General features: G+C 48.1%; 12 protein-coding genes across 12 annotated transcripts; 6 read left to right on the top strand and 6 right to left on the bottom strand.

Moving 5' to 3' along the window:
- Nucleotides 1-1,463: 1,463 nt before the first annotated feature.
- Nucleotides 1,464-2,085, bottom strand: N7500_004036 (uncharacterized protein; the record flags this gene model as incomplete). Its single annotated transcript, XM_056675182.1, has 3 exons — nt 1,464-1,726; nt 1,849-1,918; nt 2,050-2,085. 3 exons carry the CDS (start codon nt 2,083-2,085, stop codon nt 1,464-1,466), a joined length of 369 nt encoding a protein of 122 aa, XP_056535707.1.
- Nucleotides 2,086-2,620: 535 nt separating this feature from the next.
- N7500_004035 (WW domain-containing protein) lies at nt 2,621-4,237 on the bottom strand (the record flags this gene model as incomplete). Its single annotated transcript, XM_056675181.1, has 4 exons — nt 2,621-3,592; nt 3,654-3,803; nt 3,840-4,107; nt 4,170-4,237. 4 exons carry the CDS (start codon nt 4,235-4,237, stop codon nt 2,621-2,623), a joined length of 1,458 nt encoding a protein of 485 aa, XP_056535706.1.
- A 529-nt stretch (nt 4,238-4,766) lies between these two features.
- N7500_004034 (uncharacterized protein) lies at nt 4,767-6,829 on the bottom strand (the record flags this gene model as incomplete). Its single annotated transcript, XM_056675180.1, has 2 exons — nt 4,767-6,231; nt 6,279-6,829. The coding sequence occupies 2 exons, from the start codon at nt 6,827-6,829 to the stop codon at nt 4,767-4,769; spliced, it is 2,016 nt and encodes a 671-aa protein (XP_056535705.1).
- A 663-nt stretch (nt 6,830-7,492) lies between these two features.
- Nucleotides 7,493-9,891, top strand: abp2 (putative ARS binding protein Abp2; the record flags this gene model as incomplete). The annotated part of the gene is made up of 2 exons (XM_056675179.1): nt 7,493-8,152; nt 8,206-9,891. 2 exons carry the CDS (start codon nt 7,493-7,495, stop codon nt 9,889-9,891), a joined length of 2,346 nt encoding a protein of 781 aa, XP_056535704.1.
- Nucleotides 9,892-11,309: 1,418 nt separating this feature from the next.
- N7500_004032 (uncharacterized protein) lies at nt 11,310-12,160 on the bottom strand (the record flags this gene model as incomplete). Its single annotated transcript, XM_056675178.1, has 2 exons — nt 11,310-12,014; nt 12,074-12,160. 2 exons carry the CDS (start codon nt 12,158-12,160, stop codon nt 11,310-11,312), a joined length of 792 nt encoding a protein of 263 aa, XP_056535703.1.
- A 1,058-nt stretch (nt 12,161-13,218) lies between these two features.
- N7500_004031 (ketohexokinase) lies at nt 13,219-14,496 on the top strand (the record flags this gene model as incomplete). The annotated part of the gene is made up of 6 exons (XM_056675177.1): nt 13,219-13,265; nt 13,309-13,738; nt 13,815-13,973; nt 14,024-14,085; nt 14,139-14,246; nt 14,307-14,496. 6 exons carry the CDS (start codon nt 13,219-13,221, stop codon nt 14,494-14,496), a joined length of 996 nt encoding a protein of 331 aa, XP_056535702.1.
- Nucleotides 14,497-15,006: 510 nt separating this feature from the next.
- Nucleotides 15,007-16,162, top strand: N7500_004030 (ribosome biogenesis protein BRX1; the record flags this gene model as incomplete). The annotated part of the gene is made up of 2 exons (XM_056675176.1): nt 15,007-15,242; nt 15,313-16,162. The coding sequence occupies 2 exons, from the start codon at nt 15,007-15,009 to the stop codon at nt 16,160-16,162; spliced, it is 1,086 nt and encodes a 361-aa protein (XP_056535701.1).
- A 679-nt stretch (nt 16,163-16,841) lies between these two features.
- On the top strand, nt 16,842-17,933 carry N7500_004029 (F-box protein; the record flags this gene model as incomplete). The annotated part of the gene is made up of 1 exon (XM_056675175.1): nt 16,842-17,933. One exon carries the CDS (start codon nt 16,842-16,844, stop codon nt 17,931-17,933), a length of 1,092 nt encoding a protein of 363 aa, XP_056535700.1.
- A 621-nt stretch (nt 17,934-18,554) lies between these two features.
- On the bottom strand, nt 18,555-19,451 carry N7500_004028 (Rab family GTPase; the record flags this gene model as incomplete). The annotated part of the gene is made up of 5 exons (XM_056675174.1): nt 18,555-18,679; nt 18,729-18,809; nt 18,859-19,248; nt 19,348-19,360; nt 19,431-19,451. The coding sequence occupies 5 exons, from the start codon at nt 19,449-19,451 to the stop codon at nt 18,555-18,557; spliced, it is 630 nt and encodes a 209-aa protein (XP_056535699.1).
- A 586-nt stretch (nt 19,452-20,037) lies between these two features.
- On the top strand, nt 20,038-24,068 carry N7500_004027 (uncharacterized protein; the record flags this gene model as incomplete). The annotated part of the gene is made up of 7 exons (XM_056675173.1): nt 20,038-21,684; nt 21,747-21,973; nt 22,029-22,176; nt 22,247-22,435; nt 22,490-23,302; nt 23,354-23,703; nt 23,762-24,068. The coding sequence occupies 7 exons, from the start codon at nt 20,038-20,040 to the stop codon at nt 24,066-24,068; spliced, it is 3,681 nt and encodes a 1,226-aa protein (XP_056535698.1).
- Nucleotides 24,069-24,073: 5 nt separating this feature from the next.
- Nucleotides 24,074-24,322, top strand: N7500_004026 (Chromo domain/shadow; the record flags this gene model as incomplete). Its single annotated transcript, XM_056675172.1, has 1 exon — nt 24,074-24,322. The coding sequence occupies one exon, from the start codon at nt 24,074-24,076 to the stop codon at nt 24,320-24,322; it is 249 nt and encodes an 82-aa protein (XP_056535697.1).
- Nucleotides 24,323-24,717: 395 nt separating this feature from the next.
- Nucleotides 24,718-26,618, bottom strand: N7500_004025 (putative ATP-dependent Clp protease; the record flags this gene model as incomplete). The annotated part of the gene is made up of 2 exons (XM_056675171.1): nt 24,718-26,114; nt 26,183-26,618. The coding sequence occupies 2 exons, from the start codon at nt 26,616-26,618 to the stop codon at nt 24,718-24,720; spliced, it is 1,833 nt and encodes a 610-aa protein (XP_056535696.1).
- Nucleotides 26,619-27,117: the final 499 nt, after the last annotated feature.

Raw genomic sequence — 27,117 nt, 5'->3', positions numbered from 1 at the left:
ATGGCACTCGACGTCTGATTCAAGGTCCTCGACGTCCGAGTCAAGGTGATTGACGTCTGATTCAAGGTCCTCGACGTCCAAGTCAAGGTGATTGACGTCCAGGTCAAGGTGATTGACGACCAGTCACCAGGGCTATCATAGAAGGGGAACATTCGAATGGTGTATTGATGAACTGAGAGAAACAATCGGCAGGGCTGGAGCTTACCTTGGCATCGGCTTTATCGTTCCAGGTGATCGGCATTGCTGCTTTAGGCGTCAAACGAGCTGGCGTCAAACGATATTAGTATGTCTATTGTGAACGAAACTGATGAAGAGACTGTGAACAAATATTGGATCTCACGGAGGCTTCCATTATCTGATAACGCTAGAGTAAATTAGAAATGAACGTACCTTTCGTAAGAATATGTGCGAGTTGAAGCGAGATAGAGATGAGATGGGTGCACAATGTCGATGTGACGGACGAAGAGAAGAGATGAGATGGGTGCAGTGTCGATGCGACGGACGAAGAGAAGTGAAAAGAGAGATTCAAAAGATTGCTCGGACGAGCTCTGAACTTTTAACCGTCACCTTAAGGTACACAAGCGAGTAGACATTCTCTCTTATCACTTCTTTATCCCGTCATTACGAGTGGTGGAAATACAAGAAGTGGAACAGTAGATATCCCCCCAAAGCCTTGACTACATTGCCTAATCACACGGCTTGATTACACAGCCTGAATAAATAAGTCCTAAGTACAGTAAGAACAGTAAGGACAGTAAGGACAGAATAGACATGAGCAGCATAGACCGCACGAGCTGATGAACAGCATAAACAGTGTGAGTAGTATAGATAGGAGACAGAAAAGAAAATCAACAAGAACGCTATCGGGTAGGTCTAAGTGCTTACAATAGAAAATGAAAGAACATGAGAGGTTGCAATTGAGTGCGAGAGTCCATATATTGTTTGGCCGTGAAAACTCGCACGAAATTGTAACCCTCTCCTACAAGCGTAGGGCAAAATGTAGGATTATGTCCAGTCTAACAGATTGCAAAGGCAGTTCAGAGGTGTGGTCCTGAGTCACGTCAACTAAATAAGTATACAAATAAGACAAGAAGGGATATTGATGTTAATGTTGATGATGCAGCCCGTCTCGAATTGATGAGCAGACTCAGTCCTTTCACGCTCAGATTGCGTCTGCGTCCTGCCAAACACCGTCTCGATCTGTCCACCCCTCGTCGCTGTCTTGCTTCAATACATATGCAAGCTGACAACAACTCTTCAATGGAGGAGATCTAAATGTTGCTTGGAAATCAATGTGCATGAAAGGTCTGCTTTCTTTGAAATCAAGATTATGTAGACAGCAGGGTACCCGAAAGACCTGGACTCAAAGCCAAACGATATCTTCCCTCCCGATGCCGCCGGAACCGCCCCATAGAGGTCAGGAACAAAGACAATATTTCCCAACCAACGCCTGGTCCAAGAAATTAGAGTCCTTGGAGTTTGCGTTTCTTAGTGGGATTTCCGCTGGATTTATCGCCATCTCCGTCCCCATCCTGACTTTCAACGACAGAGTTCTTCTTCAACTTTGGGACGGAGACGTTCTTGCGCTTGATTGGAATTTTGGTAGCCTTACGGCCACGACCGATGGGCTTGTCTGCCTTGTCATTGGTGCCAGGTTGCGCAGATGCTGCCCCTAGGCGGGCCTTGATGGTGTAGACGTGGTTCTTCACACCTGCAGTACTGTCACCTACAACATGTTAGACAAGTTCGTGTGATTAGTCACATGTAGGGTCTTTAGAAAGATCTCATAGGGAAGAACGCATGATATATGGAAGGGGCAGGTTTGGCATATAGTCCTCAAGTACCCACCCTGTCCCATCGCTTTAGCAATGGCGGCAAAATCCAGTGGAGAATGGACAGCCAGGATGGCTACCAGCAACTACCAACCATTAGCCATTGATATCGATACTTTCTCAGGCCATCAACAGGGGAGCCAGCTAAGGTCTGAACAACCCAGGAACTAGCACCCCGTGTGCTGCTGCTGATATGCCCATAGCTGAGCGTACTTACCTGCTTGTCTCTCTCGTGATCCCAAGAATGAGCCATTGTGATAAAGAAACGCTTGTGGGTTGAGGACGGATGTCTGGGAGACTTCGTGGATAATGATTATGTTAGAGAAGGAAAAGAACAGTGGAAGAAATGAAGAGAAATTTGAAAGTCACCTTCTCCCTTGTTGTTTGTGTAATTTTCTCCACGTGAGGACAGTCGACAGGAATATGAAATGAAACTTTTGGCTTAACACTCATCTTGTTGACATTCTGTCTTGATAGGCAGTAAATAGATACGACGCTCTAGTTTTGTGTGCGTCGCTTTAATTCTAGAGTCAGAAACCTATCAAGTCCCTAAACACCGATTGTGTGCTACTCGGAACGCTCATTCGGGCACAGGGATTTGTGATAGTTGGACCAAATGTTGTTTGGCATAAAACTCGATTCAACAAAACGAAAGATCAACCCGGGAATCTATACTAAATCGGAAGCAGTGCAGGAAGATGAACATGTTCATTGAAACCACTCAAAAAAAGATCAGATCGTGTGCTCCCGTTGACCGTAGCGATGGAAAATCAACATATCGATGCCCATCATTGGCCAGCAGACGGGGGTGTCGACGTCCACGGCCCACTGACAAATTGTGATTCCGAACCTCTTCCTGCCTTCCCCTGTGAATGTTCGAGATTCTCTGGATGATGACTCGGCTGGTCGTAAGGAACTTGGTGAACATGTGTTGTTTCAGGAAAACCGGCCGGTCCACTGCCAGAACCAGATTGAAGCCCCGAAAAGTGTTGATTGTCACCGACTTGCGTCAGGGGGTTATGATATTTCGGATAGCTTTGGGGAATATCGGCTTGGTGTGATCCTGGCTGTGTTCGTATCATGTGCTGCTGTTGGTATTGACTCTGTACATGTTGAAGCGGTGAGAATCCCTGCAATGCAGGATCCGTGTGGGAATGTTGCGAATGGGAACGTGGGTCCGGTTGGCGTTGCCCGAATCTACCTTGGTCAAGCATAGAGTGTGGCGAATGATTGGGGAAGCTATCCACGGAGTTTTGGTACAGTTGCCCTTCCCGGGCAGAAGAAGCATTCGAGACGCGGCGAGCGGACTCTCCCGAAGACTGTTCCGTGTGCTCTGTGTGCTGGACGGATGAGTAGGACCCAAAAAAGGGCTTATGCAGGGTCGAGTTCTCACTAGGGGCGTTCAGATGGCCTTGCTGTGATTCGAATTGCCAGTGTGGCTGGGAAATAGAAGCTCCACGCATGGAATTTGCCATTTGCCCCTGTGGATTGTTGGTCATTGTCCAGGAGGGTGGTGACTGTTGGTTATGCAGTCCAGCAGGATTTGCAGAAAATCCTTGGAAGGATTGTGCATGTTGCGTCGTTGTATAACCGCCTGGGTGTCCCTGATATGTACCTGGATTATTACCCCACGTAGAAGCGGGTATACTTTGGCCTATGTGGTGTGGACCCGTGATTTGATACCCTTGATGTGTCTGGCTCCCATAAAACGCCGGCTGGACACCATTAATTTGTCCAACAGGGCCCCGTTGCAACGGATTCTAGGGAGAAATAAGCACCACAGTCATTCAATATATGCGAGACTCGAAGATTTGAACATACCAGGCCATATCCGGCTGCGTTTGCAGCGAGCTGCTGCTCATATCCGCCGGGTAAATGCTGACCCGTTTGATTCGAATACCAACCCGGTACCCCGGAAGACCCATAAATTGGATTGTTTGACTGCCCATAAATCTGGGGGTCAAGGGAGTTCTATCCCACCATCAGTGCCTTTCTTGCAATGCTTACGCAGACATAATGAGCGCGATTCCCTACGGAAATTCTCGCACTGTCCGCCACGGAGTACGTTCCGCCGGTCATTGTGTCCACGGACTCCATCTGTCGAGTGTTGCTGTTTGTCGGATGCGATGTTGGCTCCTGCGATGGACCTGCCCCGGGCGTCGGTGTTGTTGACGGGGTCAAGACGATCGGTTCGGTAGGAATCTCCCATTGCGACTTCCCGGTCGTCCGCTGTACGTAATACCATTTCCGTCGGACACCTTCCCATTGGGGGAGCCTACCAGATATTAGTATTAGAATACAGCAGATGGTTTCTTTGATTTTCGGGTGTTGACTTACCAGCCTTCTGGGAGTTGAGGTGGTGGGGAGGACGGGCCTGCGGTATCCGCAGGGGCCTCGGGCGCCATCTCAGACCTAGCAGGATCCAGCCGATGTTAGGATAACGAAAATAAAACTAGACATCCAAATTTCGGCTATCACTGATAAAATTCAAATATACACAGAAGAAAGGTGTGGGATAAACAGAAGTGAGGTGCAATGAGACTCGCAGATAAGACAATCTTGTGGGGCTTGGCCGTTGATCGCAGTGCACAGACCGAGTAAACACCGGCACTGGTACACGTTGTATGCACTTAAGGGACATATCAAGCAATGAAATCATGGAGTCATGGAATACGCTGCGCCATATTCTCATTCTCATAAATCACTGAATATTATTGTAGTAAGGTATCAAATAGTGGCTCGTGTTTATCCCCTTCCCAAATGAATAGCGACCCCCAACGCCAGATGCTAGAAACATAAAGCATATCGGCATAAGAAAGAAAACATATTCGTCTAGGCGCATGTAAGAACCATGAAGGATGAAATAGTTACAAATACAAGAATGCACTTCTGTTGGGACTTCGCCGTAGACCATTACCCCGAACGTCCCAGGGACTAAAGGTCACCATCATTGCCATCCCAGTCCTCGTCCCCGCTGAGTTCATCGTCAAGAAAGTCATTCTCGTTGAACTGTAACTCGGTCGGTCGCTGGTTGTCGATCCGAATGTTTACAATATCGCACATCCCCTGTATCTTTCCGGCTCTAGGCTGCGGAGTCCCGACTGACGAAGGACCACTGGCAGCATCGTCATTTTCGTTGAATTTTTGATGTGCCAGCCGAGTGCTTTGGCGTTTGGAAGAAGTCGATCGTCCACTATCAGCCGTGGATGGTCGTGGGTCATCAACTTCAGAGCACAGGTCATTCGGTCCATCCCGTGCAATTAATGTGGTGGGTTTGAGCGAGCGCTTCTGAAGGGAGCGGAGATTTGGGTCTGGTGGCATGCTTCGTCGCAGAAAAGTCTTTTCGAGAAGGCCGATCCATCGCTCACGGAAAGTAGCACGGTCACGCCAGCCAATCTTCAGGATTGCACTAATGACCAACCGACGTAGATCTCGAAGTTTGGGTGCTGCATTCACCAGTGAAGTGAAGAAAACCTCCGCAGTAGCGTCGTCCCATTTGCGTAACTGGATGAGCTCGATTTCTTGAAGCTTCTCTGGCCACGTGGGAATTTCTGTTTGGACAAGTAGATCTTCAAAATGCGGCTCGACATCGTGGTAACTGGACGCATCATGCATAGAAAGGTCCATTTTGAAAATTTCGAGATTCTCACAATATTGAGCCAAATTTTGGATGAAAGACATATTGAGATGACGATTGTGGCTTAGACTGAGCTCTCGGAGATTGGTGCCATGTAAAGACATATAAGCTGTGAGATCCGATGAGCACAATCGATCACAGTTGTTCAGCGTGAGAGAACGGAGGGTATTTGGTAGATTGGTCAGGATCTCCCCACAAACCAATGAGCTTTCAATGAAATCTAGTCGCTGGAGGTCTGTAAGCATCTTAAGAGCTTCAAGGAGGCCAGCCTCTTTCGCAGCGGAAGTTTCTTCATTGGTATGATCGAAGTGCAACAATTTCAGCTCTCGGAGACCCCGAAAGGCACGCTGTGGGTGCGTTTTCACCATCATCTCGACAAGCGCATCAGGTTCTAAGAAGCGGCTGTTCCAGTCCCAGCTGCGAAGGGTAATGCCATGGTTCTCAAGGGCAGAAAAGAGGACGTCTGGATAAGTCCACTTTGATTGAACAATGTGCCATGGAGGTATTCCCACTGTGTAGTCATCTTTGTGATATAGTCGTAACGTGTGTAAAAGAGGCGTATTTTCAATTAACTGAGCAAGGTCGAAGTAGCCGTATGGTCCACTTTTATAAATGAGCACCGGTTCAACTTCAACATGGAGTTGCTTGATCTTGCTAGAGTAGTTCATCGAGAGAGACTCTTGTGGGCGTGCCAACAGAGAAAGGAGCACATGACTCTTGTAGGCAGGAAGAAGGGGGGACAGTAATAGAGTGCAGCGAGCGCTGGCTCGTGAAAGCTTCGACACAGTAGAGCGACGTTGACTAGCCACTTTACAGAATCATTGCGGGCAGAACGGCTTTCATCGAGTAGTGGATGCGATGCACGCAGAAAGATGTCAAGGAGAATATGGTAGGGGAGAGTTTGCCAAGGGGGAATGACACCTGATCCCAGGAATAGTGGGTCATCCCCGTCTGTCTTGGCTCGTTTGTGCAAGACCCTCCCAACTTGACCACTGGGTTTCGATCGTTTAGGTCTCCTTGGCTTCGAGGTAGTTGCAGTACGCCGAGGACCTCTGAGTTTTGGGGGGCAAGTAGGCACAGATCCAGCATCTGGGTTTGGTGCGTCGACTGGTGTAGCTATCAGTGCTTCGGACTCTTGGTCTTCCGCATCTCCATGAAAGCTGGCATCCGTCGAGTCTTCGCGATAGGATTTCGGCATTCGAGTTGTACTGCGCGAGCGAAGAGATAATGAGGCACGCCTTGAGCCGGGCAAACCGATTGATTCATCTTGAGATGAGCTTTCCTCGTGGTAGGTATGCACCTTCGTGCGGCTGGACCGCATAGGGCGAGTGGACCTTGAGCGCGAACCGGAGGGCGCCATGACGGATAAGGTCGCGCTAGGATAAGAGAGTGGGTTGCAGAGACCCGAGCCACATTGTACGCACAATGTCCCGCGCGCAACAATATGAGCAAAATATAGATATCACTAGCTTGTGGAGGCGACCACTCGGCAATTATTCTCGTTCAACTTGACCCTTACGACAGTCCGGGTAAGTCCGGTTTCATTGACGGATGAGGTCGAAGGCGCCAAGAACGCCAAGGTGACAAACTTATCGATAACAGAAGGTGTCAATTGACGCTAATCTTATTGGGGACAAGATCACACGTGATATCCAGGCAAAAACCCCGCCCTCAGGCCATGACGCTAGTCCTTCTTGGGTAGCACTAGATGGCCCCAAAATAGATTCTCAGCTTGAGCTTTAAAGATGGGCGCTTCCAGCCACCTCGAGGGGAAACCTCCTGGAACCCTACACCCTCGGCGCATTGCTCTTCTGAATCTGATTTTCTTCCATTTTTCTTAGTATTCATAAACCGAACATACTGTGTTGAAGATAGCCTACATATATGCCGTGACTCCTGATTTGACGAGAATGACGACTTGCCTATGCGACCTGAGATCCGCATGATTGTTTGTTGCATCGCGCCCCAAGCTCTATTCCGCAATTAAATATAGAGCTCTCTCAATCCAAATCGCCAAGTCTAGATGGAAACATCATTTCCTGTCACGATGGACTCAACAGATCGCTCGAACCGTGGCGAGCTCAACGGGCCACAAATGGTTGTTCAACAATATGCGCGATATCCTCCGACCTTGGAATCGACTTTGCAGAGTGCTTCCTCTCTAGGAAGTGCTCGCAGCCAAATAGATATCAACAAATCGCCTCCCTTACAGCGAAGAGAAACCCCCAGGAGTCTACAGTCTTCCCCAAGGGGCATGCGTTCTGCTATACTCCCATCGTCCGCCAATCGCTCGGGGACATCCATGTCTCCCCCAGCTTTTGATCCTCATCGTCATCAGCCGATGAAAGATCCTGCTGATCAGGCAGATTCCCGAGTTCTTCCCTCTCGGGATATTACTGACGAGACGATTGATGATGCCTATGTATCATTTATATTGTATTGCAATCCCAATGTTCCATCGTCGGTTGACACATCAGACCTGAGAAAGACTTTCCGTTGTCTCCCACGAAGTGATGGGAAAAGCTTCAACATTTTTACCCTATTCGGGCTTATTCGAAGACGGGTGCAGAATGAAGAGTTGAAGACATGGATTCAACTAGCAATTGAATTGGGTGTCGAGCCACCCTGTATTGAAAAGAAGCAGAGCACGCAGAAGGTGCAACAGTACACTGTTCGGCTCAAAGTACGTCTGCCCTCAAGCTTTTGTCCTGTATTCGTCTTGCTAATCTTGCCTAGCGTTGGATGCGTGCTATGCATATTGATGCTTTCTTTGAATATTGTATGGGCATGCCCCATTCTTACTATACACAGCTCCCACCATCTGGCCCTTTCGTCAGCGAATCTCGCGATGGTGTATTATTGGAAGAAGACCTCGCACTCAGAGCACTTGTGCCACAATGGAAGCCAAAGCGGGGAAGAAAGAGGGTTGAAGATAGATACAGCGAGGAAGACAGAGCAATCAAGCGGCCCCAGTTAGATACATCTGTGGGCGCTTTGCAGCAGAGTACTTTTCAGTCCCACTCTGGAACATTCCCGCAGAGTGCGATTCCATTCAGTGCATTTCCAGATGATATGGAGCCAAACGACCCATGGATAGCGGCGACCTCCTCCTTCCCAAATGGTACAGGGCCAGATCAACAAAATCAAGATATACGCTGGAGACTTCCTGACCGGGAGGCCTCTCCTGCAACTTATCCGCAATCTGCTATCATTCCCCGCAGTCATCTACCATCAGATGTCCTCATGTCTGCGGAACCGCGATCGGCAGTAACCCCATCAACTGGTGAAAAGAGCCGGTCTAGAAGACGACATGGCCCTGCTGTTTCATCTGCGTGGCCGAATAGCAACGGCTTGTCAGCAGGGAAAGGCCGAGGAAGACCACCAAATAAAGGGTCATCATCGGGTTCATTTTCTACCTTCCAGGTCAATCCTAGTCGGGAATCATCACAAGCACCTAATTCTAATACTCAGGCTTCTGCACTTGCCATTGACAGAAACCCGCCCCAAATATTTCAGACCCCGCCTCACAATCAGCTTCCAGCATCTATTGTTCAGGGAAGGCCCAATAAACTACAATTGCAGGTTCCTCAGCATTCAGGGGCCCCGATTCGACTTGCCACTCCACCAAGACTAGTAGTGAATGGTGTGAATGGTGCTGTCATCCCCGGGTCTGAAGGGCCCAATGGTTCACGACCATACCCCACCACAGATACTCCAAATAACGGTATCACTACTCAAGCATCTTCCTCCAGTGGGCAAAGCAATGCAACCATCACCCGGAATCCCTCCATTGAGGACATTGTCCATGCTCTTTCTGCAGAGCTACTTCGGGCTACGCTTACAGGGCGGACAGCGACTCTCTCCCCCAATGAGGCGGGTGCTCTGGCCTCGGCGATGGTAATCAATTTGTCTTCATTATATTCACAGTTCCAACTTGGCACTCCTTCGCTGTTACTGGCCTTTCATCTTGGCGTTGGTCATCATTTTGGATTCGCAAGCAGTAACCCAGGTTCACTGGTCATCAAGGTCGAACGTGCCACCCCAAGCAGCGGTGGAAATAGTGGTGCGTCTGGTTCCAAAGAATCATCCAATGGGACTCAGTACATCATATCCCATGAGTACAGAACTGCAAGCCAGTTTTCTATGCAAATCACGCTCGCAAATTTCAATTCTAGTATAGGGGTTACGGATGCGTCTAATCATGCAAACACGAGTACGGACCCAAGTCGTCAGAATATTGACAACAATAAGACGGTGGACCTGGATTTTGAAGATGACGAAGATGACGATCCCAGCCAGTCCATTTCCGAGGCAACATGGAAGCAGCGTTACACAAGGCTCCGTGCTCAGATGCAGAGAAGAGACCAAGCTTTGTCGCAGTACAAGCGAAAGATAGTGGAATCTGTCATGGCAGATATATAACCTTTGTCAGCCAAATACGTCTCGTAGATTCATATCATGATTTTAGCATCGTCTTTTTGCTCATTTGTGGTACATACCTTGTGGCATTTTTCGTGTTTGTTTGATAGGATACCCCTTTGATATTTTCAATCCTACTGTTTTCTTCCACTTTATAAAATGAATCAAATTCCTCATCTCCGCCCCTATGTCAAGGCGGGCTCAAGATTATTTTATACTGATCCCCAGGGAGATGCATGTTACATCCCGACTTTAGACATGACTGATATGACTAATTAGGTTCAATGTTCCTCACTTCGTGTCCTCAATAACCTCTTATTTGAAGAGAGGAAGAAGAGGAAAACCTCCAAAATTCCGAAAGGACCAGTACCAAATTCAGATAAGAAGTAATGTAAAGCCCATATGGTTCACAGCGTTGTATGTTGTACTAGTGTAATGTATACTATGGTCACGCAGGCTGCCTTAACACCCTATCTTTCCTTGGCCCTTGGGGCCTCAACTTCTGAGGCGTCCCCTTACAAATTATATCACTAAAAGAGAGATTGAAATGACATGTATGCTTCGAAAAGGCCGGAATAAGTTGCAGGCAGGCGGTATCTGAGAGAGTTGTATCCAGGTCTTAGTCGCTCATACACGTGGGCACATATTATTCATAACTCGATCGCTCTGGTAATGGGTATGTTTGAGCTTTTGCCTTGTCTTTCAACCGCAAAGCCATGTTATGACGACCTAAACCACACTGCAAATCTGCAATGAAGATACAAAAGTATGCCCTGCGTGACATTGACATCAAGTCTGGGCTGGAGGGACAACCGAGGGCATGGGACGATGGTCTTTAATATGCGTTTCATAAATTTGATGCATTTGATACGTTCCTAGGTTGAGCTTAAATTTCTGTAAAAGCGACTTGTCTCCATTTATTTGAATCCAAATGTATCTGTTCCTTTGGCAATCTAACTGGGATAAAGTCCAATTAGACCCTTACCGCATGTCTATATACTGCTCTTACTGCATTATGTCTTCTATCAAGCATCCAGCTAAGTTCTTGTGAATATGGGATTCCTTGCACGAAACGTGCAGGGATCACGGCAAGATAGCAGGGTTACTTCGCAAAAGCCTTCATTCGACTACCCAATCCTGTTATTTTGTACCTATTTTCCATCATCTGCTGGGTCCCAGATCACCTTTTCCGGCTAATAAATTGCTAATCCACCTGGAAATAGTACATTTCCTCACTCCAGACTTTATCTTAAATCAACTTATGAATGCATGCTAATACTACCAAATAAAACACAATTCCTCATCAAGCGCGTTAATCACACCATACTTAGCGTTCAAAGGAGATTCAAGACAACAAGGGTAAATCAAGGGTACGAGATAATGAGAAAATGAAGGCTCTTCTTGTCTTCAACAAAACCTGGTCAATCTTGGATATTTTCAACTTTCACAACAACAGGCTGATCCTCCAGATTTTCTGTGCTCTTTGTCTTTTCCTCTGTCTGCTGTTCTTCTTCAATCTTTACGATCGGGTCATCCTGGCAAGCTGGAGTGCATGGCTCCCAAAAGGTGGCCGGGGCATAATTGATGAAAGGATTCAATTGTCCAAGTTCCCGGATATCGAAACCGGGTTGAGTAGTAGGCGATGAATAAGGATAACTGGCTGACGTATTCTGGAACTGGTATAGATTCATGGGGGATGACGATGTTGCGGGACTAGGTGATGATATTCCAGGCGGTATACTTGAGGCCTGCTGGAACTGCATCGAGGCAAAATCCTGGGGGATATAATACTGTCCTTCAGTGCTTGTCTCCAACATCAACTGTGGATAATTCTGCAGGAGGTTTTGTTGGTTTGCATTGCCCTGAGTACCCGGCTCGCACTTTACGAAGGGATTCCCCGCAAGGGAAGAATCAGTCGATTCCATGAGAGGCATCATGAGCGGCGGGGCCATTGGGAACATGCTTTGTATCTCCGGGGGCTCTATCGTCTTTCCCTTCTTGGTCTTTCGCTTTGGTTTGCTTGCCCCTGTGTTTCCTTCCATCTGTTGTCGGAAGCGGGAATACCGCATACGAGCAGCGTGACCATTGGATATTTCGACTTCAGAGGCAACCCGATTCCAATCGACCTATCAAATTTGACTAAGTTTAAACCAAGCTTCACCTCATGGTTGGGAAATAAACTGACCGACTTCAGATCCAATTGCTTGATGATTGTGTAGAGAAATTTTGCAGTAGGAGTATCAGTCTCTAGGACCTTGTTCCGCTGAACCATGACTAAAAAGATGATATTAGTGATAGAAGATAAGAATGATGTTGTGAGGACACTGAGAGGTTTCATGAACAGTTTAGATCGGCTATATAACTAGTAAAGAATCAAAAGGATCATTGGGACATGCCAATTGCTTGCTGGTCACATCAATGATTGCTTTGTGCTTTTTTAGCGTAAGAGAGAGTAAGACGTTGGCGAATTACATGTGTCCTAAGACGTCCCATATTGAACCCCGATTTCGTCCTGCAGTATCCCACCTCATTCTTTATACATCTGCTTTGGGTGAGATACGTCAATGAAAAAAAATTTTACACAGGAACAAAGAGATTGAAAGAGAATCGTTCCTCCATTGTAGCTTTTCAGAAAGCATGTGAAGCCTTAATGCTTAGGTCGTTTCATTTAATGTATGCCGTGGGCACGTGCGCTCATAGATGGGTCACGTGATATCTATTGCCCTAGTCTGGTCCATTCAAGGGCATAGAGATAAAATATGTGTACTTCAGCTGTAGGCTTTTGATGAATAGAATAATTCACTATGGACCGTGTGTGGTACTACAAACCTTTATGGTGATTTTTGATGCCAAGGCAAACATTATCATACATATAGTAAGTGACTGGCCCACGCTTTGTATTACATAATATTCTGTCAGCCAAAAGAATCCTACCTAGGTAGTTATTTCAATCATCTTTACTAGATATAGCATACGGTTGAAATCACAACTAAGAGGTTTAGGGATAAAGAGAAAAGTAACCTTTTACTCTCAAAAAACGTAGCTTCAATTGCTATTTTAGGATGTTTCCATTATTGGATTAGGAAGGCGGTGGGGCGAAAGGGTGCAATTACTTATTCCCAGTCACTGTACGTGCAGAGTACCTAGTGCACCTGGATCTGGACTTAAAAGACACGCTGACTAATTTACCCTCACGCAGCCTTTGAAAGCCGCTGTTAATCCTCGACACCATCAAGAGCTTTCTTAAACAGATGATGAATTTATACGAATACTAACTCATTCTGCTTGCAAAAAAAAAAAAAAAATATTTGTCTAACCAACACTATCAGCATGACTTTAGTGGCTGTAGGTGCGTGCTATCTTGACACAATTCTAACGTAAGTTTTTTTCCGCTATGCCTTGGGAGTGGCTTGAATATAGAAAGTCGTATTCACGTGTGTTGATCAGAACCCACCATTACCCAGGTGAAGATGAGAAGCTTCGTGCGTCCAGGATCAGTCACCGGCGCGGAGGAAATTGCCCAAATACTCTCGAGGTACTAGGGCAATTGTTAAAATATAGGCCGTCGAGTACCGAATCATCCTTGAATCTGATTACTGTTCTTCCCTCCAAAACGGCAGTGGCATCTCAACAAATCCAATCAAGTTTAGGGAATATGGTCCGGCTAGATAGTTCCATTTACCGTGAGGCGTTCAGTGAGCCAGCCTCCAGTTACATCATTTCGAGCCAGACCACTGGTAGTAGGACTATCGTTAATTACAACGAGCTGCCCGAAATGACTCGTGCTGAGTTCGCATCTGCTGTTGAGCCCCTACGTGCCCTGACTGATCGACCCTGGTTCCATTTTGAGGTGGGCTAAATATAAGTTAAATATTGGCTAGGTGCTGAACTGGTCACAGCTACGAATAATGCTAACTTGGGCTCAGGGCCGTGCACCAGATGTAACATTGGAATGTATTTATTATATCCGGAAGAACTTTCCTGGGGCTGAGATAAGTGTCGAGGTGGAGAAGCCAGGCCGTCCAGGCTTACAGGAGCTTGCAGACGAGGCAGACTATGTTCTCTATTCAAAGGGCTGGGCTCAGGTGAGATTTAATTTTCAGCTTTTTCCAAGCACCTCTTAACAGTTGGGCAGAACAATGGATATACTTCCGCCGAGGATTGTTTGCGGGATCAATCTTTGAAGATAGGCCGAGCGTAGGCTTTACTGTTCCATTCCCCAGATAAATAGTCTAATCTATCGTTTATAGATCCTTGCTGTGCTGTACTTGGGGCCATGACGGAGCTGCAGCACTTGAGCCAAAGACTGGCAACTTTGCTCATGTCCCCGCGCATACTGAAGGACTGGGAGTTACCGAGTGAGTTTTGGCCTTCTCGGTGTACTAAAGCACAAATTAAGTCATACTGACAGTCTACAGTACCATCGGAGCGGGAGATACATTTAATGCTGGCTTGCTATACGGTCTCATCTACCGGGGTCGGGATTGGGATTTCCGAAAGAGATTAGAATTTGCAAACCTTCTTGCCGGCTTGAAGGTCACCCAAGAGGGCTTCGGAAACCTACACAGAGCCTTGGACGTTCTGCCGTATTCATCAGCCGTTCACTGAACCAGATCCCGTTAGCTCTCTACATCTTGTAATTCAATGCCAAATATTCGTTTCATGCAATAGATTGCCAGTTGTTGCCTATGCTTAGAGTTTAGGCTATTTAATCATAATCGAATTACGGTAAACTGAAGTGCTCTAATGCTCAAGCAAATGTCACCACAATGGAAGATATATATTCAGAGAGAATTTTGGGATCTGTTAAACTTCAGTGTCCTGTTTGAGATAATGAGGCATATGAGATGCGACCCACTAGTTAGTCGATCATATTCTCTAGATCATAAAGCAAGGTATAAAACACAACAAATACATATATGGATTTATCACTTTATTGTTTGGCAGGAAAATAGGGCGGCAGACAACGGCAGATACATCGATAGCCCACCTGGCACGTGACACATCAAGTCTCAGGGCGGTGGGAAACAAAAAATATTCTGCCATCAACTTTTTGATCTCGGCCTTCTTTTGCACGATTAATTTCAATTCCATTTTTTGACACAATCACCAAGCACAATGGCATCGGTTTACAAGAGTGTCTCAAAGAAGTCTGCTAGACAGCCCACCGAGGATATGTCTGACGAGGACATCGAGATGGAGGAGCTCCTCAATGCGGAAGATGACACCACAGATAGCGAAGAGGAAGAGTCCGATGACGGCGAGCCAGCTGAGGTTGTGAAGAAGCAGCTTGCTTCTGGGTTTATGCCCAAGACCCGAGTACTTATCTTGACCTCCAGAGGTGCTTCCTACCGGTATGAACATAGCGCCTTGGGATATATGCTGATCCGGTTGACTGATCTCTGACAATTTGTTTTTCTCTAGCCACCGACACCTGATGGGCGATATCTGCGGCCTCCTCCCCCATGCCCACAAAGAAACTAAGCTCGACACGAAAAAGAAAGCCGCCGGATACAACCTCCTCCTGAACTCTCTTGCCGACCTGCACTCGTGCAACGTGATCTTCTTCCTCGAGGCCAAGAAGAATGGCCAGGATCTTTACCTTTGGCTTTCACGCCCTCCTAATGGCCCCACTATTAAGTTCCACCTGAACAACTTGCACACAATGGGCGAACTTGGCGCTGGATTTGCAGGAAACTGCCTGAAGGGCGGCCGTGGATTGGTTGTGTTCGATCGCTCTTTCGACGAGCAAGGGCCAGACATGGGCGTTCCTGGTAGCGAATACCGTGCGCTTGTTCGGGAGATGCTGCGTGGAGTTTTCTGTGTGCCCAAGCGTGGTGTCAGAGGTATGAAGCCATTTGTCGATCGCATCATCGGTATCTTTGGAGTGGACGGCAAGATCTGGATTCGTGTTTATGAGATTCGCGAGTCTGAGCCTGGCAAGAAGAAGGATGGCGAGGAGACCGTCAAGCCAGTACCGAAGGGCAAGGATGCCGGCCTGCCTGAGGTTTCTCTGGTCGAGATTGGCCCCCGCTTCGTTCTCACCCCAATTGTCATCCTCGAAGGCAGCTTTGGTGGACCCGTCATCTACGAGAACAAGGAGTATGTCAGCCCCAACCAAGTCCGTAGCGACATCCGACAGGGCAAGGCTGGCCGTTACTCCCAGCGCCGAGACGGCCAAACTGATCGGGTGGCCAAGCGCTCCGACTTAGGACTGTCCGAGAACTCTGTGAGGAAGGTGGATGCATTGGACACAAGGAAGTTGTTTGCATAGGGGGTTTATGTTTTTGTTTCGTCGTGCTATTTCTAGACTTGATATCCCTCGGGATGATGTTTCGACTACATGTGTATATTTGATGCGACGCTTTCATCATGGTCCTTCAAGGCGTCCGGGCAAAGTCTCATCCTGGTTAATTTCAAAAGTTGATTATTTCTATCTGTTCCTTGCTCTTGTCTGTTTCGTTGCGATCCCGAGAGCTATTTAGGAGGGTTATCTTTAGTGGAAGGGCAGATTGGTTGGACCCCTGGGCAGACGCACCTGCAAGGGGCAACATTAGCTAAGCGTTATATAAAAACCCTCGACGCCATCCATCGCCTCGAGTCCGTCTTTGTCTCCGGACACCATCTACCATGGCATCATTTTTGTTGGCTAGCCCTACATGGCTACAGGAAAATTACTCTTCCATCATGTTGACTCTTCATTCCACGCTATCTCTTGCTCCTATTAGCCCCAACGGCGGGGTCCATATCTGATAGGCCCACTGTACACGCGACAAGTGTTAATTGCTTCAAACAACATTTGTTTTATACATAAATCCTCGACATTCAATCGTCTTTTTTTCCCTCAAATTACCTGATACAAGTAATAGCCTCTCATCAGTAAGTCGTCACTCATTGACACACTACCTATGAGTCATTCTAATGGAGTTAGTAATCGCATAAATATTTCCATCATGCGAATTGATCATCTTGCAACGGAGCTTCTGCTCCATGTATTCCGTTCATGCGACTCAGTCTCCGATGTCTTGAATTTATCAGCAATCTGCCGTCGACTGCACCACGTCCTCAACTCAACAAGCAAACTACATATTCTAGCCAGGGTCGCGGAGACCGAATTTGGTCCCCTTGAAGATATCATTCAAGTGGTGACGCAAAATGAGAGTCAGCCTGCTCATTTCATCCGACGTGTGCCCATGTCTGATTTCCTTTTGAAACAAGTCATTCAGCTCGGTCAGGTAGCGCAGAAATGGGAGACGATCTACCCGTTTAAGAAGTGGAAGGTAGATTTTGAGAATCGTCGCTCGCTCACCGATGAGGAACGACTACGACTGCGCCGCGCAGTATACCGATTATGGCTTTATCACAGTGCATTCCATTCTCGTGTTTACGATCGTCATTCTCGTAGTCTTCGCCATGTGGTGTTGGAGCGCGCTCAATTGCTCCACAACTGGTCTACCCAAGAGTTGGCCGAGATCGAGGATTTGCGCCTCGTCATGGGTGATATCGTGCAGAATCACATATGTCCGAGCAATGTGACAATTCAACGCAAATTCCGCAAGCGTTATCCAGACAGCAGCCAGCAACTTTCATTCAATATCCACCTCAACTATCCTCCACAGTCAACAACTTCTTTGTCTTTACAAAATAACCCCTTTCTCCAGAATGGCCCTGATACCTCGATTCAACAATACTTTCATACGGCCAACCCGAGTAATTATGCGGAGTCACCAGCCAAATACCGGTCTCGATTTCGCAATGACCTTTCCCATGACCCGGGTTATGAAGGGTGGGGTGACGAGATCCCACATTACTACATTATTCAGGACATGCTGAAGCTTGATCCTGGTCAGATATTATGGTTGCGCGACCACGCTTTGCTGAAGGAACAGGTAGAGGAGTATGTATGGTCTCTAGGTGAATGGTTCCGCAACAACGGTGAAACGTTTGGCGATACGCTGGAATATGTCATGAATGAACGTGGTCTCGAGGTTGGAGAATTTCGATCTGCGGTGGCTGCTCGTGAGATGGGCGTTATCTTAAACTAGATTTGTGTTTGCCGACCTTTTGATTTCCTTTCGAAATACATAATAAACCAATCGCCTGATAGCACTAGAAGTTATGAAATGACATCCATAGGTTGTCCCCGGATCCAGGCGCTAAGTATTAGTAATATGGCGCTATAAAACCTTGGGCCCGGAGAAATAAATTGCCCTGTGGAGCACGTGGACCCTATCTTCGACGCATTGACATCTCCTTACTTCTACGTAAAAGGGGGGTGGAATGAATATATGATTTGGGAATTTTCATACAGAAGCCACGCACCCGCAATGTCAGACGCCCAACAAAGTTCACTGCATCAGCAAATCTGTTCATCATCGTAGAAACATATCAAGCACACCAGCTGGACGAACAGAAGAAAAAGGGATCAATTTCGTCGAGGGCCACGGGAAAATGAACAAAAAAAAAGACGGAAGAAGGGGAATCCGGCAGCTGATAACATCGGTTCCGGACCCCTGTCTTCTCATGTGGTTTCTCTAACAAATCCCGTCTGTGTATCATCTTTGTAGGCGTCGATTTCAGACTCCAACACAGATCAAGACCATCTCAGTATCAAATCGCAAAAGAAGAGTCGTGGCAGTCGGTGCATCGTCCTTGCGAGGGATAACCTAGCAGCAGCCCTGCTTCTGCTCGCTATCTTGCTTGCTGGGGTCGATAACAGGACGGCGGTCGAGGACCTGCTGGCCACCCTCCCCGGAGTCGAGAGCCTTACTGGAAACGATGCGGTAGATTTCTATTGAGGTTAGTATTTTGTACCAAAATAAAAGGAATAGAAAACCGACCTGTAAGGATGTTCTGGAAGGCCAGCTCAACGTTGCTGGCATCGAGCGCGGACGTCTCGATGAATGAAAGGTTGTTCTCGCCTGCTGAGTGTCAGCACCACACAATGAAACTGGTGTTTGGGAAACGCACTGGCAAACTGCTTGGCCTCCTCTGTGGGGACCGCACGCAGGTGGCGCAAATCGCTCTTGTTACCAACGAGCATGATGACGATGTTCGAATCAGCATGGTCCCGTAGCTCCTTCAGCCATCGGTTCACATTCTCATACGTCTGGTGTTTACTAATGTCGTAAACAAGGAGGGCACCGACAGCACCACGGTAGTAAGCAGAAGTAATCGCACGGTAGCGCTCCTGACCAGCGGTATCCCAAATCTGCGCCTTGATTGTTTTGGAGTCGACTTGAATGGACCGGGTTGCGAACTCCACACCGATCGTTGACTTCGAGTCCAGGTTGAATTCATTACGGGTGAAACGACTCAAAAGGTTAGATTTACCAACACCAGAGTCTCCAATAAGCACCACTATTCACTCCACAATATCTCCGCGGTCAGCCTTGGGATCTTCTGGGAGGGGGAGAGGGACAGAAGAGGATGGGCATCAGCATAAGGTGGCGACGTTACCTTTGAAGAGAAACTGTGGGGGTAATTATCATCAGCATATACTTCTGAAATCTGAAGGAGCTTGTCGTCCTAAATAAACTCACGTCATATTCGTCGTTGGCCATTTTGGATGTGATCGAGCTAGTAGAGCTCGGAAAGTGGTATCAAAGTGAAGGTAAACGTGGCGGATAATGAGAACTGAGGGGAGCACTTAGAAACTTGAGAGGGCGAAAGCGAGATACGTCAGTACTGAGCTCGTAGCCGGCAGCAAGGAAATTAGGGGAGCACACACAAGGGAAGTAATAGAGAATCAACAGGGGATAGTCAGCGATGCCTGGGCCGAGTGTCTCCCCTTAATCATGCCCACCCATTGTGGCTTAGTGTGGGGATCACGTGTGTTGGCGTCTGGCGCGCGGGCGGTATCTCTTATCTATGGGCAGAAACATCAACTTTGTTCATATTCTTGCTCGCCTTGCTTTTGATTTTACTCTTATTAGCTTGCTATTTATCCCATAAACTTAAGCGTGTTCAATGAATATGACATACGGTAGGCATGCGCTCTATTTTGATACCCCAAGCCCCCACAATTCAGTCTCATCAAGCACTGTCATGATTGCACCTTGGGCATAAGGCATAAGGCATTGAAAGCTGCACAATGAAACATTTGTTGACTTAATTTACTAGGATACTACAATGGTATCAGATTCTGAAATGAACTATGCCTCTGATCGAAGTGAAGTTGGTGATGCCGACTCTCTAGCATCTACCACAGAAAGTGAAGAGGGAACCGAGTACCTCGTGAATGACATCCATGCAGAACGGAGGTTCTACGTAGAACCGGATTCCGATGATGACGAGGGTGTCTTCATAACTCAATATTTAGTCGAGTGGGCCGGGTATAGCATGGACAGGTGCAGTTGGGAACCGAAGGAAATGTTTACTTCTGAAGAGACTCTAGATGGTTGGGAAGAGAAAAAAAAGCAGATCGCCGAGGGTAAGGTGACTCCTTTCGATCTCAAGTCATGGGAAAAGCATACGGCTTTGGTGGAGAAAAAAACAAAAAAGCGAAAAGAAGAGCGAAGGCGCAAACGAGAGCAACGAGCACGGCGAAAAAGCCTCCCTAAGGTTGACTCGCCCCGACTGGCCAATCTCGATAATGTAGATGCCCGTGAGCCTGAAACACGTATTGCATCTCACCGAGCTTCCAGTCGCCTCTCCATTGATTCCAATGCTTCGGCCTTGTTCATTCCAGCTGAAACACCACCCTCATCAAAAACGGCAACGCCTCGTCAACCGCAGCAACAAGTAGCACCTTCGAGATCAACTACCGCCAGTGCGCAATCATCTGGGAAAGAACCTCTGGGATCAACAACCTTGATTGCACAAACTCAGAAAGCCCCAAGCCGGCTTCCAAACTCGCGACTTGCTCAGCTCGCAAAGAAGATTACACTCAAGCAGAAAGCCTCGGTACGCCAAAAGAGCCCCCCACAAGCACCAAAGCCAACATTGTCTTCTTTTGGTACGGGCCCGGGGGTAAAGCGCGCATACCGTGATACGAAATGGGGCGAAAGAGCACCGGATTTGTCACAGATGGAGCTGATGAAGCCTTCTGAATTCGCACCAAGAATGAACATAGGCTCCACCACATCAGTCGTAGGCCCATCTGTAACAAGTTCCAAATCCCCTGAAGCCCAAAATCAACCTGCTTCTGAGAACCCTGACAGCCTGGCCAATCGACTAGAGCCACATACTGTTCAAGCAAGCGATAATGCTGCAGAGCAACCAAAGAATCCTGTTGTTCTTGCATCCTCATCAGCTATGGCCCCTCCAGTACCTCGGTCTTCGAACTCAGGCTTCACTACGTCCGTTTCCTCGTCGGCTGTGTTATCTGCACCCAGTGCACTGCCGAATCTAGAGAGACCTGTTGGTCCTGTAGATTCCACTATCTCGATTTCCTCACAACCTACCCAATCAAATCTAGTTCCACAGGCAAACCTCACTCACCCTGCCGATTCTGCCGATCCTATTGTCTCTACTGTTTCGCGGCCAAGTGAGACCTCTTCAACGAATCCTGCTGGGCGATCAGCATCTGCCCTTACTGGACCTTCACCAGCTCCTTATCCCCATCACCCATCACAAGTCAATATCGACACGCCTACCGGTTCTTCGGCGTCTACCAGCTCGATCTTCCCCTCGGTTGCGCCTTTGGAGGCTCTTGCGGAGGCTACATCAACGAAACCTGGTAGACTCTCGGGCTCTAAACTTGCTCTCTCGCCAGCCATCCCGACCAAGCCCCGTGCAATGATCAGCCCCGAGAGGCGTACCGAGAATCAAAACTCGCAGGAGAGCCATGAGACGGTCCGGCATTGGGATAGCTATAGACCGGACAGCTATAGACCCGACTCATCCCGACAGCCTAGAACAATCTTGGCGGATACCTACCGACCGTCAGAGCGATCTCGTCGGTCATCGCCCTCACGTTGGTCATCTCCACCTCGACGGTCATCTCCACCTCGACGGTCATCTCCACCTCGACGGTCATCTCCACCTCGACGGTCATCTCCACCTCGACGGTCACCACCCTATCGACGGTCACCGCCATCCCGAAGGTCACGATCCCCGGGCTCTCGCGGGTCATCACCTCCGGGTCGACTGTCAAGGTCTTCTTTCCATGTAACAGGCGGTGGTTCTGCGTCTCGTAGCCCGTCTCCGAATTATTCGCCCCCCTCAAGATCTTCAAACTCAATCGGGTTGAATGGAAGCATGTTAGGCAATGTTGAAGCATTTGCGAACACTGAACCTAGAGCCGGAGCGTCTGCTCAAACTAATGCTTCTATCGCGGCCGAACTTGTAAGAATGTCTGCGCGTAAAGGTGCGGCCGCCCATTCGCCTCAAGTTTGGTCCATACTGGTGCTATAAGGGAGAAGCTCTGATTCACGTGTTTGTCGGGCCCAACAAGAGACCCTTCGGTGCTTTTAGATTATGCGGCATCCGTCCAGCGGTCCAGCAATCTTTGATCTTTGCCAAGAACCCGAACACACACCAGGTTGAGGTTTGGTTCAAGCACCTATGTACAGTCAGAGACTACGAAAGATTGTGCGAAGCTAGTGTTAGTACCGATTATATAGATCTATCTCTCGTATAATGCTAACATCTGCTACAGGAAACGAATTCTGTGTTGAGTACCGGCTGGATCGAGGGCTTTAGCGACACCAACAACAATCTGCATGATCTCGCAGAGGATTTGCGAAAAGACGACCTCATCGCCATTCACTATCCTATGGCGAAAAGAAGTGGACCGGGGATTGCCTGGGTTGCTTGGTCAAGCGGGTCACAGGAGTTCAAGTCTCCACGTCCTAATGATGAAGTGCCACCTGGCGTTCCTCTACTCATTGCTGCTCGCACTATGCTTGCACCGATCGAGATTTTGCAAGCAATTGAACCTAGCCAGCCCGGGGGTCAATCCCGTGGCTTTTTGCCCGATACATCGCTTTCATTGCGCGTCGAGCCACCTAGTTCAGATCATGGCCTAGAGTCTGGAAACCTCCCAAGACAATCAAACTTATATGATACGAGGATGGGTGGACTTTTGCAGCCGCGCGATATGCCGGCCCTAGCGGTCCAAAGCTTTCCCGCAAGTGAACTCAAGCAGAGTTTAATCTGCGCTAACCCTCCACGCCAACTTCAAACCACAGGTCAAGCGGATCAAGATCAAGCGGGTTTCCAAACGATTGATGAATTCATGAAGAAAACCCTTAAAATCGATGTGGAAGAACTTGCGACAATTGAGGAAGGCGGGAAACCTTCAAAAGCAGGTATTTTCTACCTGCACTTTCCCTCGGGCAATCAAGAGGTACAAATGGAACTGGAGCTTCTGCACGCACACCTGAAATATCATGAAAAAATTGTTTTAACAAGCGAGAATTCTGGTGATTGGGCAAAATTTGTGCAGAACAGCAGACAGGGCGTGGCCATTGTATGTGACAGATATTTACACGTTTACAATTGCCAAACTAATCAGCAGTAGTTTCATGAAACATTCGTCGGTTATGATACGTTGCAGCCTCCACTCAATTCTGTGCTTCCACTCAATTCGTTCAATTATTGGATTGTTCGCATTCGCAGACCACTCGAACTAATCGATCCCCGATATTGTTCGCCCAGTGACCACCATCTACGCATATTTCCATATGGCGGTGTCATCCTACTCACCGAAGACGTGTTGACAGACCTCAAAGGGGTGGCTGTCACTCTCCAATGGATTCGGAATGCAAACAGGAACAAACGAAAATCTTGGACGTTGATGTTCTTCCCCGGGATACTTGACTGGATCGAAAGGAGACTCGATGATGAAAATCACTCGCAAGATCATGGACTGTATGTCATACCTCTTTACTGCTATTTGATTCAAGCCTCTAATGAAACCTGTATGTAGTCTGCTGCTCATCCGCACGTTGATTATCAAGAACAACGTCACAGACCCCCGCACAACCGTGTTCGATGAAGCCAGTCTACAACTCAACTCGAAAAGCAACGTTATCGCACCCTCTCTTGATGAATACGGTACTCGCACAGAGCACCACGACTTGAAAATCGAGGGCAAAATTGAACGCGACGCAGATCACCTGATTGAATTCTTCGCAGGGTGGTCACTGATTAACATACCACGTTTCCGGAACTTCATTGCGGTCACGTCTCTCAATCCCCCGCTGGAGCACGATGGGGTAAATGGGGCCATGTGACTGTCATGCGAGGTGGCTTTGGCCATTTCTTCAAACGGTTCAAAGTCGACTCGGTGGGTCTGATGGCCTACCTGTCAGGGTCAGGTGACTCTAAGCCAGTGCCTTCCACTAGCCAAGTAGCTACCCCATCGAGCGCCACCACGCCCCAGACGCCTAATTGGGCACCTCACAACTCCAACGCCTCTATTCCATCTACCTTCGCCGACAATCCGAATGGCAATGGCACAAACAAGTACCCTGCTCCCTACAAATGATTCTTACGAAGTTCCGACCAAAAGCAAGTTACACCGCACATACGTATGGTTGTACATATTCGTCTTCCTCTTCTTGCAGTCTCTTATGATACCCTTGTTCTTGTATGCACTATGTTTAGAGCTCTATGAGACCACGAAGTGAACCAAATCTCAATCAATGTCTACCCCTGTACCTTATAGCCATGTATACTACTCTTGTCCGATTGTGTTTGGAATCGAGACCGAATGCCCAAGCAGTAACGGGAGACCTATCACATGTATATTCGGTATTTACAAAATTATAGCTTTGCTAAACTACACGCTAATTGCCGCCAATGCAACTGATAGGGAGAACACCACCTGGAAAGATATGATGAATAATCGCCGGGGTTGAGATCAAAGTATACCATTTACACTTAACCAGTCGCCCGGTTCCGATACTCCTGGAAGTCCGACACATTCGAGCCATCCGCACCATCTTGCATTGTAGTCTTTTGATACTGGTCTTTCTTCTCCTCGCGGTTCTTTGCTTCCCACTGACTTTCCTCGGCTGAAATCATAGCATTGAAACGCCCACCCTGTCCACGGGCAAGGTAGATGGGCTGTTCTTTGCGCTCGGCCGCAGCCTGGTTCACGAGGACGAATTTCACGCTCGAGCCGGGCGCTTCAAACATTGCATCACTGAGAATGGTCTCCATTTCGGTGCGTAGCGCGCGTGCGCCAGTGCCCATTGCCAAGGCATTGGCAGCGACCTTGTGGAGTGCCGGTGTGGTGAAACGCAGCTCAATACCCGAAAGGGAGAATAGGGTCGTGTATTGGGCTAGAAGGGAGTTACGGGGTTCGGTGAGGATGCGCATAAGTAAGGGTTGAGATAGTGCAGAGAGAGCGGCGGTGACGGGAATCCTGCCGATAAGCTCTGGGATGAAGCCGTAGCTTTGTAGGTCTGAAGGTGTTAATAGGTCAAGTGCGTTGAAATAGGTTGGCTCGGCGCCAGAACCGGCTGGCGAGGCAGAGGAGAAGAAAGGGAGGTGCTTCTTATATAGCGCTTCTTCCTCAGATCCTGGGAGGATTGGAAGTGGCTGGTTGGTAGAGGTATTTGGCGAGCCAGGGAAATCAGTAGTATTCGAGGGGCTCCGAACTGGCTGACCAAATCCGATGGAACCACGGGATATTCGATCCATGATAAATTTGTGCAGTCCAACGAAGGCGCCAGAGAACACGAATAAGATGTTGTCCGTGCGCACATTGTACACTTCTCCCTTGGTGGCTGGGCTGGGGTTGTGGGGTTGAAATGACCCATTACCCAAGGGACTGTTGGAGGGATAGCTATTCGGAGCACTAGTTGCACGAGGATTCTTCTCCGGCTTGGCCTGGACCTGCACGGTTGTGCCTTCAATGATCTTGAGAAGCGCCTGCTGTACTCCTTCACCACCGACATCTTTGCCATGACTGACCTTTGCAGCTGCAATCTTGTCCACCTCATCAAGGACAATAATTCCACGCTCGGCCTGCTCCACGTTGTAGTCTGCAGCTGCCAAAAGTCGGTGAACGCACACTTCTGCGTCCTCTCCAATGTAACCGGCTTGGGTGAACACGGTGCAGTCGGAAATACTGAAAGGCACAGAAAGCACCCGAGCAAGTGTCTTTGCCATGAGTGTCTTCCCTACACCAGACGGACCAAGTAGCAGAATATTGGACTTCTCAAGCTGTAGCGGTGACGTATCGGCGAAATCGGATTGCTCTAAGGGGGTGTTCGTGCGGGATTTGGGCGGTTGAGGTATGCTGGTTGCTTTATGCACGCCTATGATATCATCTATAGCGTTGAGTAATAAATCAGCAAATGAGTGACAACATCGAGAACCAGTAGGTGAGTTGATATACCGTCTAAGGGATGAAACTCGAGTGCTTCCCTCCGCTGACGCTTCGCGAGAGCTTCGGCTGTTTCTTCCTCCCGGCGCATTATTTCTTGCACACGTTGATAGTGATTGAATACAGCGACACTGAGCACCTTTTTTGCACGATCCTGACCGACGACATATTGATCGAGATACTGCTTTAACACTTTCGGTGTGATGCGGGGTGCGCCAAAAGCCGGAGTTGATCCTAATGGCCCGATAGTAGGACCCCCAGTTTCACAGCTACCAGTAAAGGGCTGACCTGTGAATTCTGACCGGTTGAATTGAGACGAGGTGGGAAATGTGCAGGAGCTAGACAATTGGCGTGTGGGCCAGCTGTATGATTGAGTAAGCCGAGACCGGACAATTTCAGGACGAGCCAAGGTGGCCGGGAGGCGACGTCGTAGATACCACCACAGCATTGCTGGGCTCCAGTTAATGTATGGGGGGTTTATGGGAGGTGGACGGAGAGAGCCCAGGAGTCGCAAACTAAAGAAGGAGGATTGGAGAACGATGGATCAGATATCGGATAGCCCAAGGTTCCCCGCATGGGGGCATCTTATCTGATGAGTCATCGGGCCGATGCTGGATTGGCTACAGTAAGTTTTAACAGCCAGTGTGCCATAACGGATCTTAGCCGTAATATATCCTGCAATACGATTTTACACATCTGGATAGACTAGTTTGATGCCGATCCTCTCTCCTATGTTGTACATAGAAGAGTCATCTACGCAGTCTATGCTACTTTCTTGTCCCTACCATCGACGTAGAAAACCGAGAAAGCAAACAAAGTACATAAGACTACTAAAAAGACTAAGGGCTGTACATTACGCCGCATAAGCGGCCAAGAATTCTTAGCTCTATGAAATTTCAAAATCCAGGTCCAATCCTTGATAGCCAAGTCCATGGTGATTGAATTCT

Source organism: Penicillium coprophilum (assembly GCF_028826855.1).
Source record: "Penicillium coprophilum strain IBT 35676 chromosome Unknown utg000002l_segment0_segment1, whole genome shotgun sequence".
Classification (NCBI taxonomy): Eukaryota; Fungi; Ascomycota; class Eurotiomycetes; order Eurotiales; family Aspergillaceae; genus Penicillium; species Penicillium coprophilum.
This window is presented reverse-complemented; position numbering and strand designations above follow the sequence as displayed.